Source organism: Triticum urartu, chromosome 6, assembly GCF_003073215.2.
Source record: "Triticum urartu cultivar G1812 chromosome 6, Tu2.1, whole genome shotgun sequence".
In the NCBI taxonomy this organism is placed as follows: Eukaryota; Viridiplantae; Streptophyta; class Magnoliopsida; order Poales; family Poaceae; genus Triticum; species Triticum urartu.
In genome coordinates this window covers 132218106-132232615 of record NC_053027.1, presented here as the reverse complement: position 1 = coordinate 132232615, position 14510 = coordinate 132218106, and the positions used below count along the sequence as shown (strand labels likewise).

General features: G+C 41.3%; 1 protein-coding gene across 1 annotated transcript; it reads left to right on the top strand.

Annotated features, from left to right (window-relative positions):
• The first annotated feature begins 235 nt into the window (after window positions 1-235).
• LOC125517230 (ultraviolet-B receptor UVR8-like) lies at window positions 236-14208 on the top strand. The gene is made up of 12 exons (XM_048682412.1): window positions 236-513; window positions 609-795; window positions 897-1043; window positions 1209-1290; window positions 8486-8641; window positions 8749-8922; window positions 12338-12409; window positions 12958-13029; window positions 13214-13332; window positions 13427-13512; window positions 13654-13706; window positions 13800-14208. The coding sequence occupies exons 1-12, from the start codon at window positions 318-320 to the stop codon at window positions 13866-13868; spliced, it is 1413 nt and encodes a 470-aa protein (XP_048538369.1). The 5' UTR covers window positions 236-317; the 3' UTR covers window positions 13869-14208.
• Window positions 14209-14510: the final 302 nt, after the last annotated feature.

The following is a 14510-nucleotide window of genomic DNA, read 5'->3' as shown; positions in this document are numbered from 1 at the left end:
GCAAGGCACGTGGATGTCGATCCGGGAAGAGATCAAGAGATATCTTCCATCTGCAGTGACGCAGGCAGGAAGACCCGGAGAGAGCCCCATGCAGATGCAGCCTCAGGGTGACGCGGGTACAGCGGATGCGGCGGCGCCACGGCCCGACGCCATTGATGCGCTCGGACAAAGTCGACCGAGGAGCAAGGCGCGTCGTGCGCATATAGTGGAGTGAAACAGCGAAGGTACCTTGCTTTGATAAAAGCTACCCGGTGACATTAATTCGTCCGGTTAACCGTCCCATCCCGTCCTGCTCCCCCTCTACTTGTACCACTCCCATGCACTGCTTCCATTCCGTAGTTCCACTCCACCTGGTCGAGAGTCGAGACTCGAGAGCGAGTAGCCGAGACCCGTGGATTCTTTCACTCATGGACGCAAAGGCGGAGGCATCCGGCGACGACGCGGTCCCGGAGGCGCCGGAGCAGTCCGTCGTCCTCATCTCCGCCGGCGCCAACCACTCCGTCGCACTGCTCTGTAAGCCGCCACTCCTCTTGCTCTGCGCCGTCAAACCGCCGCCTTGCCTTAAGCTTCTCGTCGGTCTGATGATGGAGCGGGCCGTCGTTTTTCAGCGGGCCAGATGGTGTGCTCCTGGGGCCGGGGCGAGGACGGGCAGCTGGGCCACGGAGACTCCGAGGACCGGCCGGTGCCGACGGTGCTGACCTCCTTCGACGTGCCACGCATTACGTCCGTCGTCTGCGGTGCCGACCACACCGCCGCCTACTCCGACGACGAGATGCAGCTCTACAGCTGGGGATGGTACGCCGCACGCCGCCCCCTCTTCCGGGATCTCTTCTACTTCTACAGTAGTTTCGTACTGTACTGCGTGACGAGGCTGCGATGGGTGTGCGGTGCTGCAGGGGAGACTTCGGGAGGCTGGGGCATGGCAACTCCAGCGATGTGTTCAACCCACAGCCGGTCGTGGCCCTGCAGGGGATGAAGATCAAGCAGATCGCCTGCGGTGACAGCCACTGCCTCGCCGTCACCGTCACCGGACAAGTGCATAGGTAGGTGTCGGTTCCCTCAAAACCTTAATAAGTGGAGTGGTATTATCCTCGAACGCAATAAAGTTCCATCCATGCATCGGTAGCTAGGTAGGTTGACATGCAGTATTGTGCCATGTATTGATGTGTTTCAGCTACTGCCTTGTGCTGCTGCTTAATTTGTTTCAGCTGGGGGCGCAATCAGAACGGCCAACTTGGTCTCGGAAACAATGAAGACTCGCTGCTCCCGCAAAAGATCAAGGCTTTTCAGGCAAGTACTTCCTCCGTTTCATAATTCTTGTCGTGGTTTTAGTTAAAAAATACAAATGAAAGACCTATGTTGGCTGTTGTGTACTTTCTTTTTTGACATGACTGCAGTGGCGGCGCCAGGAAATGAAGGCTGGGTATTCATCCAAATTTTTTTTGGCTCCAAATGTAGTATATGAACCAAACAACACAACACTAGCAATATATGAACAAAATAACACTAGCATAACGGCAATAGCAATATTTCAATGTATCAGACGATAACAACATGAATACATAAGTACCTTTTGATTAATAAAGTGATGATATCCTTCTTACAATATATTAAATCCCTTCTTCACAAAAGCATCTCCACCGGGACATCTTGTTTTATCCTTGAACAAATAGCAAACGAAGCAGAAAGCGGCTTCTTTGTCCACACTATACTCAAGCCACTTGTAATCCTTAAACCAAGAAGGAGAAAAGCGATGCTGTAATCCACTTATATCTCTATACTCAAAATTATGATTCTTTGGTTGACATGCCCCCAACTCGATGTATCTCCTTCTAACTTTATCCTGGTCATTGACATTGTACCTAGAGATGGAGATCTGTTTCCCAGGATCAGACTCAAGTGCTTCCAAATCTACTTCAAATTGAACTTCATCATTTGCTTCATCATCTTCTACAATTGGGGTTGGGGAGCCAGCTGCACTCTCAGGTTCTGGGTGGCCATCATCAGGTTCATGTGCCAGTTGCAGATTGCTCTCAATAGTAGGAGGAATGATACTACTATTGTCAACTTCAACATCAGGAGGAGTAGATGTCGAACTTCTTTTATTTGCCTTGGAAGCCCTTTCCCACAATGCAACAATACTAACACCCTTCTTCTTCTTTTTCTGTGATACAAGATCAGAAAAAATACATCAACAATCTAGTAATCTACTAAGTTGGTCGTGTAGCAAACTAGTGTTCGGATCGTTCTAAACAAATAAATATGAATGCATTTTACAGCACAAGCAATTTGTCCTGACACAAAAATCATTCTACAACATCATGAATAGCAGAGGAGTTGTACCGAATTATTCAACCAAATAATATGTTCGCGCACTCAGTAGGCAGTAGCAGAGTGATGTGCATATTTGACAGCAACACAAGCAGCAATTTGTCCCCAAAACTTTAACCCGGAATACCCACCTTAGGCAGTAGCTCGTTGCATTCAAATCCAGCACTAGCAGCAATTTGTCCAATTTGACTGCACTACCAATCCACCTACAGATAATAGAACTAGGAATTAGGAATTGGGAGCATGTGATTTGACTAGGAACTGGGAATTAGGAATTGGGAACTAGGACAAATCCAGCACTAGCTCGCTCTGTGATGCTCCAGGCGCTGCTACAATTTGACCAGGCGCTGCCGCATAAGCCCATAGGAATTAGAACTAGGAGAAGAGGAGAATAGAACCTGGTCCGCTGCCGGCCTGCCGCTGGTCGCCCGTTCAGCGGCTCCGCTTGCCGCTACTTGCAATCAGTACTGGCCGTCGCCGCTGGCCGCTACTCGCCGCCGCCACCGCCGCTGGCCGCAGTCGCTAGGTTAGGTTGGGGACTTGGGGAACGGCCGAGTGGGGGTTGGATCGAGTGAACGGGATGAGTGTAGCCGGTATCCTGTGTGGGCTATGGGCTGTGGGCCGTTAAATAAGACATGTATTAATTTTTTGGGACCAAATCTTAGGTATTTATATGAATACACGTGAATACCTCTGGCGCCGCCGATGCATGACTGCTGTTGGGTACTTAGAGCAGGTAGCAAAGAACAAGTCTGTGAAGCCTGTGGAGTGTTTGTTTATTGAGTCCCGCTTTCGGTACAACCCCTTCACTAATAAACCTGTAAAGAACAATATGAACCTTTCACAACGTATACGCCATGCGGAGACAATTTTTTTTTAGAAACTCCATACGGAGACACCATGTACGAGGCTCTTCAGTTCTCGTGCGCTTGGGCCAGCCCATTAAGTCACATCCATCCGTTTTATATAGAAAAAATACTATGAAGAGGGGGGGGGGGTGTTATGTACAAAAAATAATGCAAAAAGGGGACATCACGAGGACTCAAACTCAGGACTTCGCACTATTGGAGCAAACTGCTTGCCACTCAACCCAGCAACTGCTTGTGTTTTGATATAGCGCGAATTTTATAGGAACACACAATAGTGTTCATATACAAAAACATGTCTGAAAAAATTGAAAATTTTATTGAAAAAAAGGTGAACAATTTGGAAATGTCAAATATTTTTTAGTAAAAAACAAATAATTTATGAAACTCCAAACTTCCTTGAAATTATAAACAATTTCCGAAATTACAAAATATTTCTCAAAAAATGTGAAGTAATTTTGGGATGAGCATTTTTAAAAAAATATTAAAAAATTAATAATCCTAAACGGTTAATAAAAATTCAAACAAATTTGATAATTACAAACCTTTTTAATAACACGAAAAAAGTATTAAAAACATGAACATTTTTATAAACTCCGACACAAATTTGAAAAGGCAAACCTTTTTGGGTATGTGAAGAATTTTTTTAAGCGGAAATATTTTTCGAAATCCCAATTTTTTTTAAATTTGTGCACAAAAGTTGAACATAAGAATGATTTTTGAACTTCTGACTTTTATTGAAAAGCGCGGACATTTGTTATATTCCCAAACTTTTTTGAAATATGAACAAAATTTGAAAACATGAACAAGTTTTTGAAATTTCAATAAAAAAATTATAACATGAACAATTTTTGAATTTCCAAACATTTTTCAAAACGGTGAACAATTTTTTCAAAATGCAAATAGTTTTATTTACAAATTCCCAACATGCGCGGGACGGGAGTGATACTATCACCTAGTTGGGCCAAGGCCTAAGCGTTTGAATTTTTCTATATTTTTGTTATTCTTCTCTCCTTTCGTTAACTCATTTTCTCCATTTAAACTTTATTCTTCTTTTTTGAAACCAGTCATATTGTTTGGACCACCAAAATAACAGTTTTAAGGAAATGTTTCAAATTATAGTTTAAAATTATGATTGTTGTCAAACATTTATTAAATGATTTTATTTACTGCTTTCAATTTTATCCTTTTGTATTTATTAGTTATGTTAAAAACTTAAAATAACAGTTATAAGTACATGTTTAAATTATGATTTTAAATACTTTTTTTCCTACAAACCTGGTATGTTGCCTACCATTAGCATGCCCACCCATTGGCAAAAGTTGTGGTCATTTCAAGAATGTCCCAAAAAAACACCATGCTCGATGTAGGGTGTCCGGGCAGGGCAGAATGCTCTGTTTGAGAGCACGTTGTTTCTCGACATCTGCAAATGACCTCAATTTTTTACATTACCTTGTATGACCAATTCATGGCACCATGCTAAGTTGTTTTGGTTTTCGGCAAATTTTGCATTTGTACAGTTTTCTCAATCAGAAGAGGCAGACAAATGACTATATGTGTCGCAACTTGCATATAGTGTCGGAGATCATTCAAACCTTGCGTGTATGCATATCATGAGCATGCCCACATGGTAGCAAAAGTTGGGGTCATTTTAAGAATGTCCAAAACTAGACCATGTTCAACAGAGGGTGTTCAGGTAGTCCAAAAGGCTCTGTTTGAGAGCATGTTATTTCTCGACATCCTTGAATTGACCTCAATTTTTTATAGTCATATATCACCAATTCAAGTCGTCATGCCAAGTGGTTTGTGTTTTCGACAAGTTTTGCATTTTCTGGAGTTTTCTCGGTGAAAAAACCCCGATAAATTGTCTGATGTGACGCAACTTGCATATGGTGTCAGGATTCGTTCAATCCGTCATGGCATGTATGCCTACCATGGCCATGCCCACCTGAGAGAAAAAGTTAGGGTTATTTCATGCACGTCCGAAAATAAACATGTTCAACGGAGGGGGTTCGGATATGCTAGGAGGGCCCGTTTGGGAGTGGGTTTCTTTTGGCATCCGTCAAATGGCCCCTTTTTCATGAGCTTATATGACCAATTAAAGTCACCATGTCAAGTTGTTTTAGTTTTCGAGAAATCTTACATTTTCTGGAGTTTTCTAGGTAAAAAATGGTCGATAAATAGCTAGACATGACGGAACCTGCATACAGTGTCAGAATTCGTTTAAACCTGTCATGGATGACAACCATGGGCATGCCCACCTACTGGCAAAATTTGGGATCATTTGAAATTTTTCCAAAACTAGACCATGTTCAACTAAGGATGTCCGGGTAGGCCAGGAGGCTCCGTTTGAGAGCGCATTGTTTCTCGAGATCATTGAATTGGCCCCGAATTCTTTTCATAGTCGTGTATCACCAATTCAAGGCACCATGCTAAGTTGTTTGAGTTCTCGACAAGTTTGCATTTTCTAAAGTTTTCTCGCTGAAAAAAGCCCAATAAATGGTCAGACGTGATACAACTTGCATACGGTGTCAGAATTCGTTCAAATTTGGCATAGATGCCTCCATGGGAATGTCAACTTGCTTGAAAAAGTTGGATTTTTTCATGCATGTCCAAAAATAGACCATGTTCAACGGAGGGTGTTTGGGTAGGCTAGAAGGGGGGAAAGTATCTAGTGCTCCCAGGCCTAGGGTGCTCCCAGTGCTCCGATGCGAAAAACATTTTTTAAAATGTTCAAAAAATTCTGAAAAAAATGCAGCACATCGACGGAACATCGATGTCTCTTGTCAAAAAAATTCAAATCAGAATTCGAAACATTGCTCGAGATACAAAAATGACAAATTTGACATCAATGTGATAATGGGCCAAAACTAAAGCCCAACTTATGTTATGTACAAACATTTGTCATTTTTGTATCTCAAGCAATGTTTTGAATTTTGATTTGAAATTTTGTGACAAGATACATCAATGTGCTGCATTTTTTTCAGAATTTTTTGAACATTTTAAAAAATGTTTTTCGCATCGGAGCACTGGGAGCACCCTAGGCCTGGGAGCACTAGATACTTTCCCGCTAGGAGGGTCCGTCCGTGAGCATGTAGTTTTTCCTAATTTGAATAATTATGTTATTTGCAATTTCCTTCATTATAAATCAACCTGAACATTTTCTTATGTCCTAAACCATTTATTGATTTTTTTTCAACAATTTTTAAATTTAAAATTATCAACAAAAGTTTCAAAAACTCGAACACTTTTTCCAAAATTGTTAAAAAAATCCTAACAATAGCTGAAAATTCTGGACAAAATAGTAAAACATATACTTTAAAAAACATTACCAACTTTGTTTGAAAAGCATACATTTCTTAAATTTGTGAACAAACGATTCAAAAAAGGGGAATTTTTTTGAAAATTCTTGAATACTTTCAAAAAAATTAAACAATATTTGAAAGCAAGAAAGTTTTTGGGTATTCCAGACAATATTTCAATTTTTCAAATCGATTTCAATAATTAATAAATTTCAAAAAGGAGAAAAATAATTAACAAAATAATAAAAGAAAAGGGAAACAACTAAGAAAAGGTTAAGTCTTGGCCCAGCTAGGCAACGGCATCGCTCCCGCTAGGCGCCTGATGGGCTGACCCAAGCATTCGGGGTTTGAAAAAGTTCACTGATTTTGAAAAAAATATTCTCAAATTTGATACATTCTGCAGATTAAAAAATCACTATAAAAAGTTTAACGATTTTGAAAATAAAGTTCCTGAATTCGATGTTTTAATCAGATTTGGAAATAAGTTCAGGAATTTGAAAAAAGTTCACGTGCTTCGATAAAAAGTTCGTAAAAGTTGATAAGAGATTGTGGATTTGAAAAACTTTCATGCTTTTGAAACAAAGTTCATACATTAAAAAATTCATGTATTTAAAAAAAGTTCAGAAATTTTAGAAAATGTTCATGACTTCGAAAGGTTGATGAATTTAAGAAAATTCACGATTGTAAAATAAAGTTCATGAATTTTTGAAAAGGAAAAGTGAAATGAAAAAAAAGGAAGAGAAAAGGAAAATAACAAAAAAATCCGCTCGAAACAATAACCAAGAATACAAAAGAAAAACCAAACAAGAAAGTTGTGTGTGTTTTTAGCATTAGTTTGAAGAAGAAAAAAAAGTAAATTAGGTATGTCAGGTCAGTTGTCTGACTTGGTTAGTACAATTGCACTTAATCAGGAGGTCAAGAGTTGGAATCACGTGGCAAGACCATTTTTTTAGGTTTAACAAAAAAGAAAAGGAGTAAATGAGCCAGGCCCGAAGTATGAGGAGGGGGGGGGCGGGGGGGGGGGGGGGGGGGGGGGAGGGGGGGCGTTGAATAGGATCGAGCGGTGCGTACACAAGGCGTGCTCAATACATGCGATGTACTTTTAAAAAAGACCACCCTACACTTTACTATGAAGAGATGTCCTTCGTTGGTTTGTTTAGGAGAGGCATTTTGAAGCAGAAGTTTTTTTTTGCATAGATTATTTATTTTTGAATATCATACTTGCATGGGTCAGTATGTCTGGATTCTACTTGAGTAGAAGTATATCTTATAGCTATCCAGTATACAATGTGGTAACTAGTTTTGCTTTTATACATACTTTTTTTATGATAATATAAAATATCGTAGAACAATTGTTCTACAGTTTTGGCTAAAAAAAGTATACAATGTGGTAGTGAGGACTGTCGTTTTGGAGCCTGGGCTCATCTACACGCCTCCATGAACAGTAAAAAGATAGCAAAAATATTTTTTAAAAATTGTTATCTTTTGACATCCAAGCTGCTCGTGCGCTAGGAGCGTGCAGATTTCCATAGCGAAAAAATGTTCAAGGAGATGTAGACGATTTTTTTTGGCTCTCAATAAAACTTAGAAAATAGACACCCTGAAGGCCCAATTTTGTTTTTAGTGTGTAGAGCTCCTCGATTATCATTTCACCATGACAATTTGCATGCTTTTTGTGCGGAAAAACTTCGAATCTATTCATCTTCAATCATAACAGTACAATGAACATCATAAATAAAAGTTACATCCAGATCATGACAATTTGCATGCTCCTAGCGCACTCGGGCATCGGGTGCCAAACAATTTCAGTTTTTTTTTCTTGCTATTTTTTTCTGTTTATTTGGAACAAATGAGTGTCGGCTCATCTGTGGATTACCTTTATGGAAGTTTGCTTTACATACTAACAAAAAGGAGAGCAAAATCATGCTCCTGGCTTGTACACCAAACCCTGCACCGCCACCGAGACTGACAGAAGAATGTGTGCAGGGTGTCTGCGTAAAAATGATCGCTGCTGGCGCCGAGCATACTACGGCCATAACTGAAGATGGCCATCTCTACGGATGGGGCTGGGGTCGGTACGGCAACCTAGGTCTCAGCGACCGCGACGACCGATTAGTCCCGGAAAAGGTTTCTTCCGTTGAGGTGGGTAATCTTTTGCGGAATCTTCTCCCGATACTGTGCTGATTCAACTGTTTACTGTAAGTTTCTGCGTTCTGAACAAGTGCTCGTGCCTGTCTCTAATCTCGCAGGGAGAAAAGATGGTGCTCGTTGCATGTGGGTGGCGCCACTCGGTCAGTGTGTCGTCGTCTGGTGGCCTGTACACGTACGGGTGGAGCAAGTATGGCCAGCTAGGCCATGGTGATTTCGAAGACCATCTGGTTCCACGCAAGCTCGAGGCCCTCAAGGACGTTTCCATTTCTCAGGTACTAAATCTAAGCGCAACTCTAATCTCCCGCGAAGAAAAATGGACAACTCTAACCGATCAAAAAAGAAATCTTAACTCCCCAAAACTGCCGTTTGTGCGAGTTAACATACTCTAACCAATCCCAATGTATTTTCCGAAATGATAAGTGTCACACGTGTGACAAGTAGTAACACCGTCCTAACATTTTTACAACTGAAATTGCCATAAAAATAAAAAAAATAGAATTTGCCATCAAACAGAAAGTTGTTATGCTTCACAACTAAAATTGTTATCCTTGAGTAACTAAACTTGCCATAAAAAAACGTCAGGGCGAAATTGCTTCGTGCCACACGTGTGGCACTTATCAGGATCCTATATTTTTAAATCCTAGAAAAATTTTGTGTCGAGCAAAAAAAGTCTCCTCCTACCTAATTTGGGAAATTCAGGCGGGGGGACTATTCTAGTTCAAATCGCAACCGCTCGCCCCTCCCCCTCAAGGCCTTTACTGTCCCCGCCCTTTCAGAGAGTTCGCCGGCGTCGAAGCCTCCATGCGAGGCAGCCTCCTTCCACCAAGTCATCCCATCGTCTAGATGACTATGGCAACAACCAAGCTCGACCACAAGCTCATTCGGCAACCAAGCTCGAGCACTGCCACCTACTGAAGCCGTCATTAGCGAGCTCTCAGCCCGTGCCCGGGAGAACCAGCAAAGCCCTCTCACACAACCGCCCCGTGCCAACCCCCCCCCCCCCCCCCCACCGTGCGCGCGACGACTTGCCCAACTTGGTGCACCTACTCTAATCTTCTTCTATTTTCCCCTTTTATGCCACAATTTCTAAACGAGTAGGGCATATTGGTAGATGAGCATCAATGTTCATGATTTCTTTGATGAATCATCGTCTGAGGAGGAGGAAGATGATGAAGATTTCATAATGGACTTGCTGATGATAATGCATGAAGAAGGATCAAAGCATGTCTTCGGCGAGGCTGTAGGTACATTTGGCGCAATAGGATAGATGATCATGCCAAGATGATGACCGATTACTTCGTCGATAGTGCGGTGTAGCCAGATTACCTATTCAGGCGATGCCTCAAAATGTCGAGGGGGCTCTTTCTACCCATTTGCTATGCAATCAAAATGCATGATCCTTGGTTCACTCAAAGGAGGTGAAGGTTAATAGGCGACTAACCATTTTTATTCTCTTTTCCAAAATTAAGGGATACAACAATAATATAGTTTATCTAGATATACAACTAGATGGACAACCTATACGCCAAGCTCACAAAAAACAGCAAGCTAGAAAAATACACAATAAAGCTAGTTTGCAACAAGGAAAGAAGTAACCGCAAGTGACGTGATGATGTAGTTCCCGGAGTTCCCTCCTTTGGGGGAGGTCTGTCTCTGTTGGAGAGGTGTGGCGGCATGAAACTCACCGAGCGTCACAATGACTCGCCTTATTCTATCCGTGCCCTCGCACAATGCAACGTGCCATGATTCCACTATTCGATGCCCTTGGAGGCGGCAACCGGAACCTTCACAAACAGGGTTGAGGCGATCTCCACAACTTAATTGGAGGATCCAAACAACACCATGAAGCTTTACCACAATGGATTTGAGCTCCGAGGTGACCTCTTCCGTCTAGGGTGCCCAAACACCCAAGAGTAACAAGATCCATAAGGGATAGTAGGGGGAATAAAATTTCCTTTGGTGTAAGTGTAGATCTATGTCTTCTTTCCCAAATCCTAGAAGGTCAACAAGTTTGTTTGGCTAGGGAGAGAGATCGAGCAAGATAAAGTTTTGGGCATCAAAGGAGGAGAGAGAGAGAGAGAGAGAGAGAGAGAGAGATGAAAGAGGTAGGTCAGAAGGAGGAAGAAGATCCCCTTTATATAGCTCCCCCCAATCCAACCGTTATGCCAGAAATTACACTAAGGGGTACTATCGCTAACCTGAGAGCAGTACTACCGTGACCCCCGTTGAGCTACACTTCAAAGGTTGAGCGGTATAACTGCTTCGGGGTACGGTAGTACCAGCTAAAATGAACTAGCTAGTAGGCCTAGCACTTGGTCTGGTAGTGCTGCCCCAACAGCGTAGAGGTACTACTGGCCTTGTGCACGGTACTACATGCCTATGGGTGGCCAGAAGCAATACTGCTCCCATGAAGGGAGCGGTACTATTGCTCACTACCCCGGTACTACCGGGTAGTGAAAACCTGAACCGACAGTTTAGAATGGAGAACTCCTTGAATGTCGGGAAGGAAATGTGGGTGCAAATTTGGTTTTGTGCACGTGTTTGATTTCACCCATACCTTCCGACGTGGCCCTCTCTTAATAGTATGGTTTTCCTACGACCCAAAGAAAATAAATCGCCGGAACACGCTCTTCAATCTTTTTTCTTTCAGAGGGAAACCTAACCTTCTTGGGCCACTTCCAAATATATTTGTGTAGCTCAAGCACACGATTAGACTGCTTTTTTTGCCTTCAACACCAAAATCACTTAGGGAGGGAAATGCACTCTCAGGAGGGATGCTACTGGAACTACAAATGAGCTCATAAAGCACAAGTGGCAACTTGCGTGGGATGAATAACAATGTAATATATCATCGTACGGTCCATTTCTTGATTTTTTTTACTATATGATTCATTCTTGGATGACGTGTTGTGTTGGAATATCGTTGAAATATATGAATGATTTACATGAAGTTCTGAATTAATAAGTTGCCAAAAAGTGGGTGAAATGGACTTTAAGTTAGAAAAAGGAAGTGAGAACTAGTGAAATAAAAGTTATAGGGATTTAAGTTTTGGGGGTCAATTAGAATGTCACCCAAAAATACGAGAGTTTTTTAGGGTTAGGTTTTTGAAGCGTGCTTTTGTGAATCAAATTTTGAGGATCGACTAGAGTTTCCCTTATACAACATACTAACCTTCCATAATGGTTTTTACTAGGGTCCACTTGCTAGAACTTGGGGAAATGGTTTCCAAAGGGTTCAATTTTTTTTTTTTTTGAAAAGTTCCAGGGCCTGTTAGATTCACAAGGTTTCAAAACACGGGATTAGGAAATACCCTTGAATAGGATAGGATTGCATGTGGAAAGCAGAGGACCGTGAAAACACATAATTCTATAAAAGCGGGTGTTTGATTTGTAGGAATAGGAAAAACACAGGGATCCTAAAAATTATGGTTAAAATAAGGTTCATATTCAAAGGTAAGATGGATTTAATATTGTTCTACTTATGGAATTTGTCTTGTTCTTTGTGGACATGCATGTAAAAAAGAGGCTTAAGTGGATTGGAATTTATTTGTTTTTCCTACGGAACTCAACCCAAAGGAGAAATTCCTACGTTTTCCCAATGGTCCATTCCTTTGAATCAAATGCATGAATAGTATCACCATATGAATTTTATTTATTTATTTATTAAGACATGATCTGGTGGTGTAGATTGCAGGTGGGTGGAGGCATACAATGGCTGTCGCTTCAGATGGGAAACTCTACGGATGGGGGTGGAACAAGGTGATTAGTCATATACTTGTATTTTTCTTCATATAATATATGGTTCCCTTATCTGCATTAATTTTGCTTTCATTGCATCATTTCTTATGTATGAACATCAAATTCATTTGGTCATTGCATATGATGTTCATCATTCTATTCTATGAGCACACACCTCTATTAATGTATAATGTGATTCATAGAACATAGAGAAATGAAAGTTGAGGACTTGGTCTCCTTATTATGCATCTTTATAAGTTATCACCTTTTTGGAAATTCATCTATTATTGTTTTGCCTTGACATAACCAACCCACCGCTTCAGCTTGCTACCAAACACAACTGCCAACACACATAAGCATGTTCGATAAGGAAAACCCACTGAAAGCGTGAGCTTATGCTATATGCCATTGCTAGCAGCCTGTATCCAATTCATTATCTGATGCTGGTCTTGTTTTGGGTACCGATTTAGCTTGAAAAATTACACCTGTACAGTGAAACAAAACCATTCTGGTTACATCTTGTTGTCACTTCTCTTCTTCTTGCCCTGACCCGTATTTTCAAAATGTAGTTTGGCCAAGTTGGTGTTGGAGATGATGTGGATCACTGTTCCCCAGTAGAGGTGAATTTTCCGGATGAACAGGTGCGTCAAGTATTTTTTGCACAATCGTTTTCTCATAAAAATTAACTAAAGGATATGGTTGTGGCTTGGGGCTGCAACGTTTATGATTTGTTTCATTAAATCATGTGACGATGCATTCCACATTCGATGCTATGATCTAGTTTTGTTCTTTAGTCTCATTTACATATGGGTATGTGGATTGCAGAAAATTGCACAGGTTGCCTGCGGATGGAGGCATACTCTTGCCCTGACAGAAAACAAGAATGTTTTCTCATGGGGCAGGGGTGCCAGTGGACAGCTTGGTCATGGTGAAATAATCGACAGGTAAACACTTATCAAGTACATGCCAATCAATTCTTTTTCTTATATAATATAATGTACGATAAATGAATCGACAAAACGATTGCACCTTGTGAAGGAACACACCCAAGATGATCGATGCCCTGAGCCTGGACGGGACTGCTTGCAAGCAGCTGGAGTCATCAAACGCTGTTCCAATGACAGGTTTGCATTTACATTTATTTTAGACAAAGGTTTGCATTTACAATTTTTTTTCGAAAAAAAAATAGTCATCAAACTCTGCTGGAAGGTCTGTGCACATGCATTTCCTGATGTTCAGTTTACGACATGTCTTCATATTTTCAGCTAAAGTCTGGGTCCCTCCTTCGAAGCGATTCGCCATCGTCCCTGAGGAGAATGTGAGCAAGCGGCTTTAAGAGAATATTGTCATGTGGATCGTCTGCTATTGTAGCACCGTCACTGATACGCCACTTCACATTTTCTGTTTCTAGGTCAGTAAACCAGGCAATGGAACCGACAAGCACGCGCCTGAAGGCGATGCCAAGAGGATGCGCGTCTGAGCATATGTCCTTCTTCCACCTTCCTTGGCCACCTATCAGTAATTCAGTATACAAATAAGCTTACTTGCTTGGACAACTTTCTCCTTCACCATCTAATAGTATACATGGTGCCCAGTTTTAGTGCATTGTCTTCATCCTGAAGTAATGATGTATTTAATGATGTGCTATAGACTCTAGCGGTTTCAAAAGGTATTGACCAAGGTGGGCAGCCGCTTGTTAAATTTTCAGTTAGAGGGAACTCCCGGTACTAGTAATTTGTCAAGAGCGTAATAAAATAATCAGTTTTGTTAATTCTCACATAACTCAGAATTAACAAAGTCTAAATCATTCGTGGTTGTTATATTCAGAGCAACTAATTGAGGGGTATCCTGTGCGGGAGCCTCTCAAGGGTCGCTCCCTTTGAATTTTATTTTATTTTTATTTTTCTGTACGCGTTTTTAGGTTTTAAATGATTTTGTTTTTGTTTTTTCAGCCTTTCGGTTTTGCTCGGTTTTCCCTAAGTTTTGGACGAATTGTTTTTGCGTGAAAAATATGTTTTTTTTCTCCCGCGAGAGGCACATATTTACTTCCACGAGTGTGCCTCTCGAAAAAAAATGAAAAAATGTGGTTTTTTTCGTAAGAGGCACAGATTTGTCTCTCGGA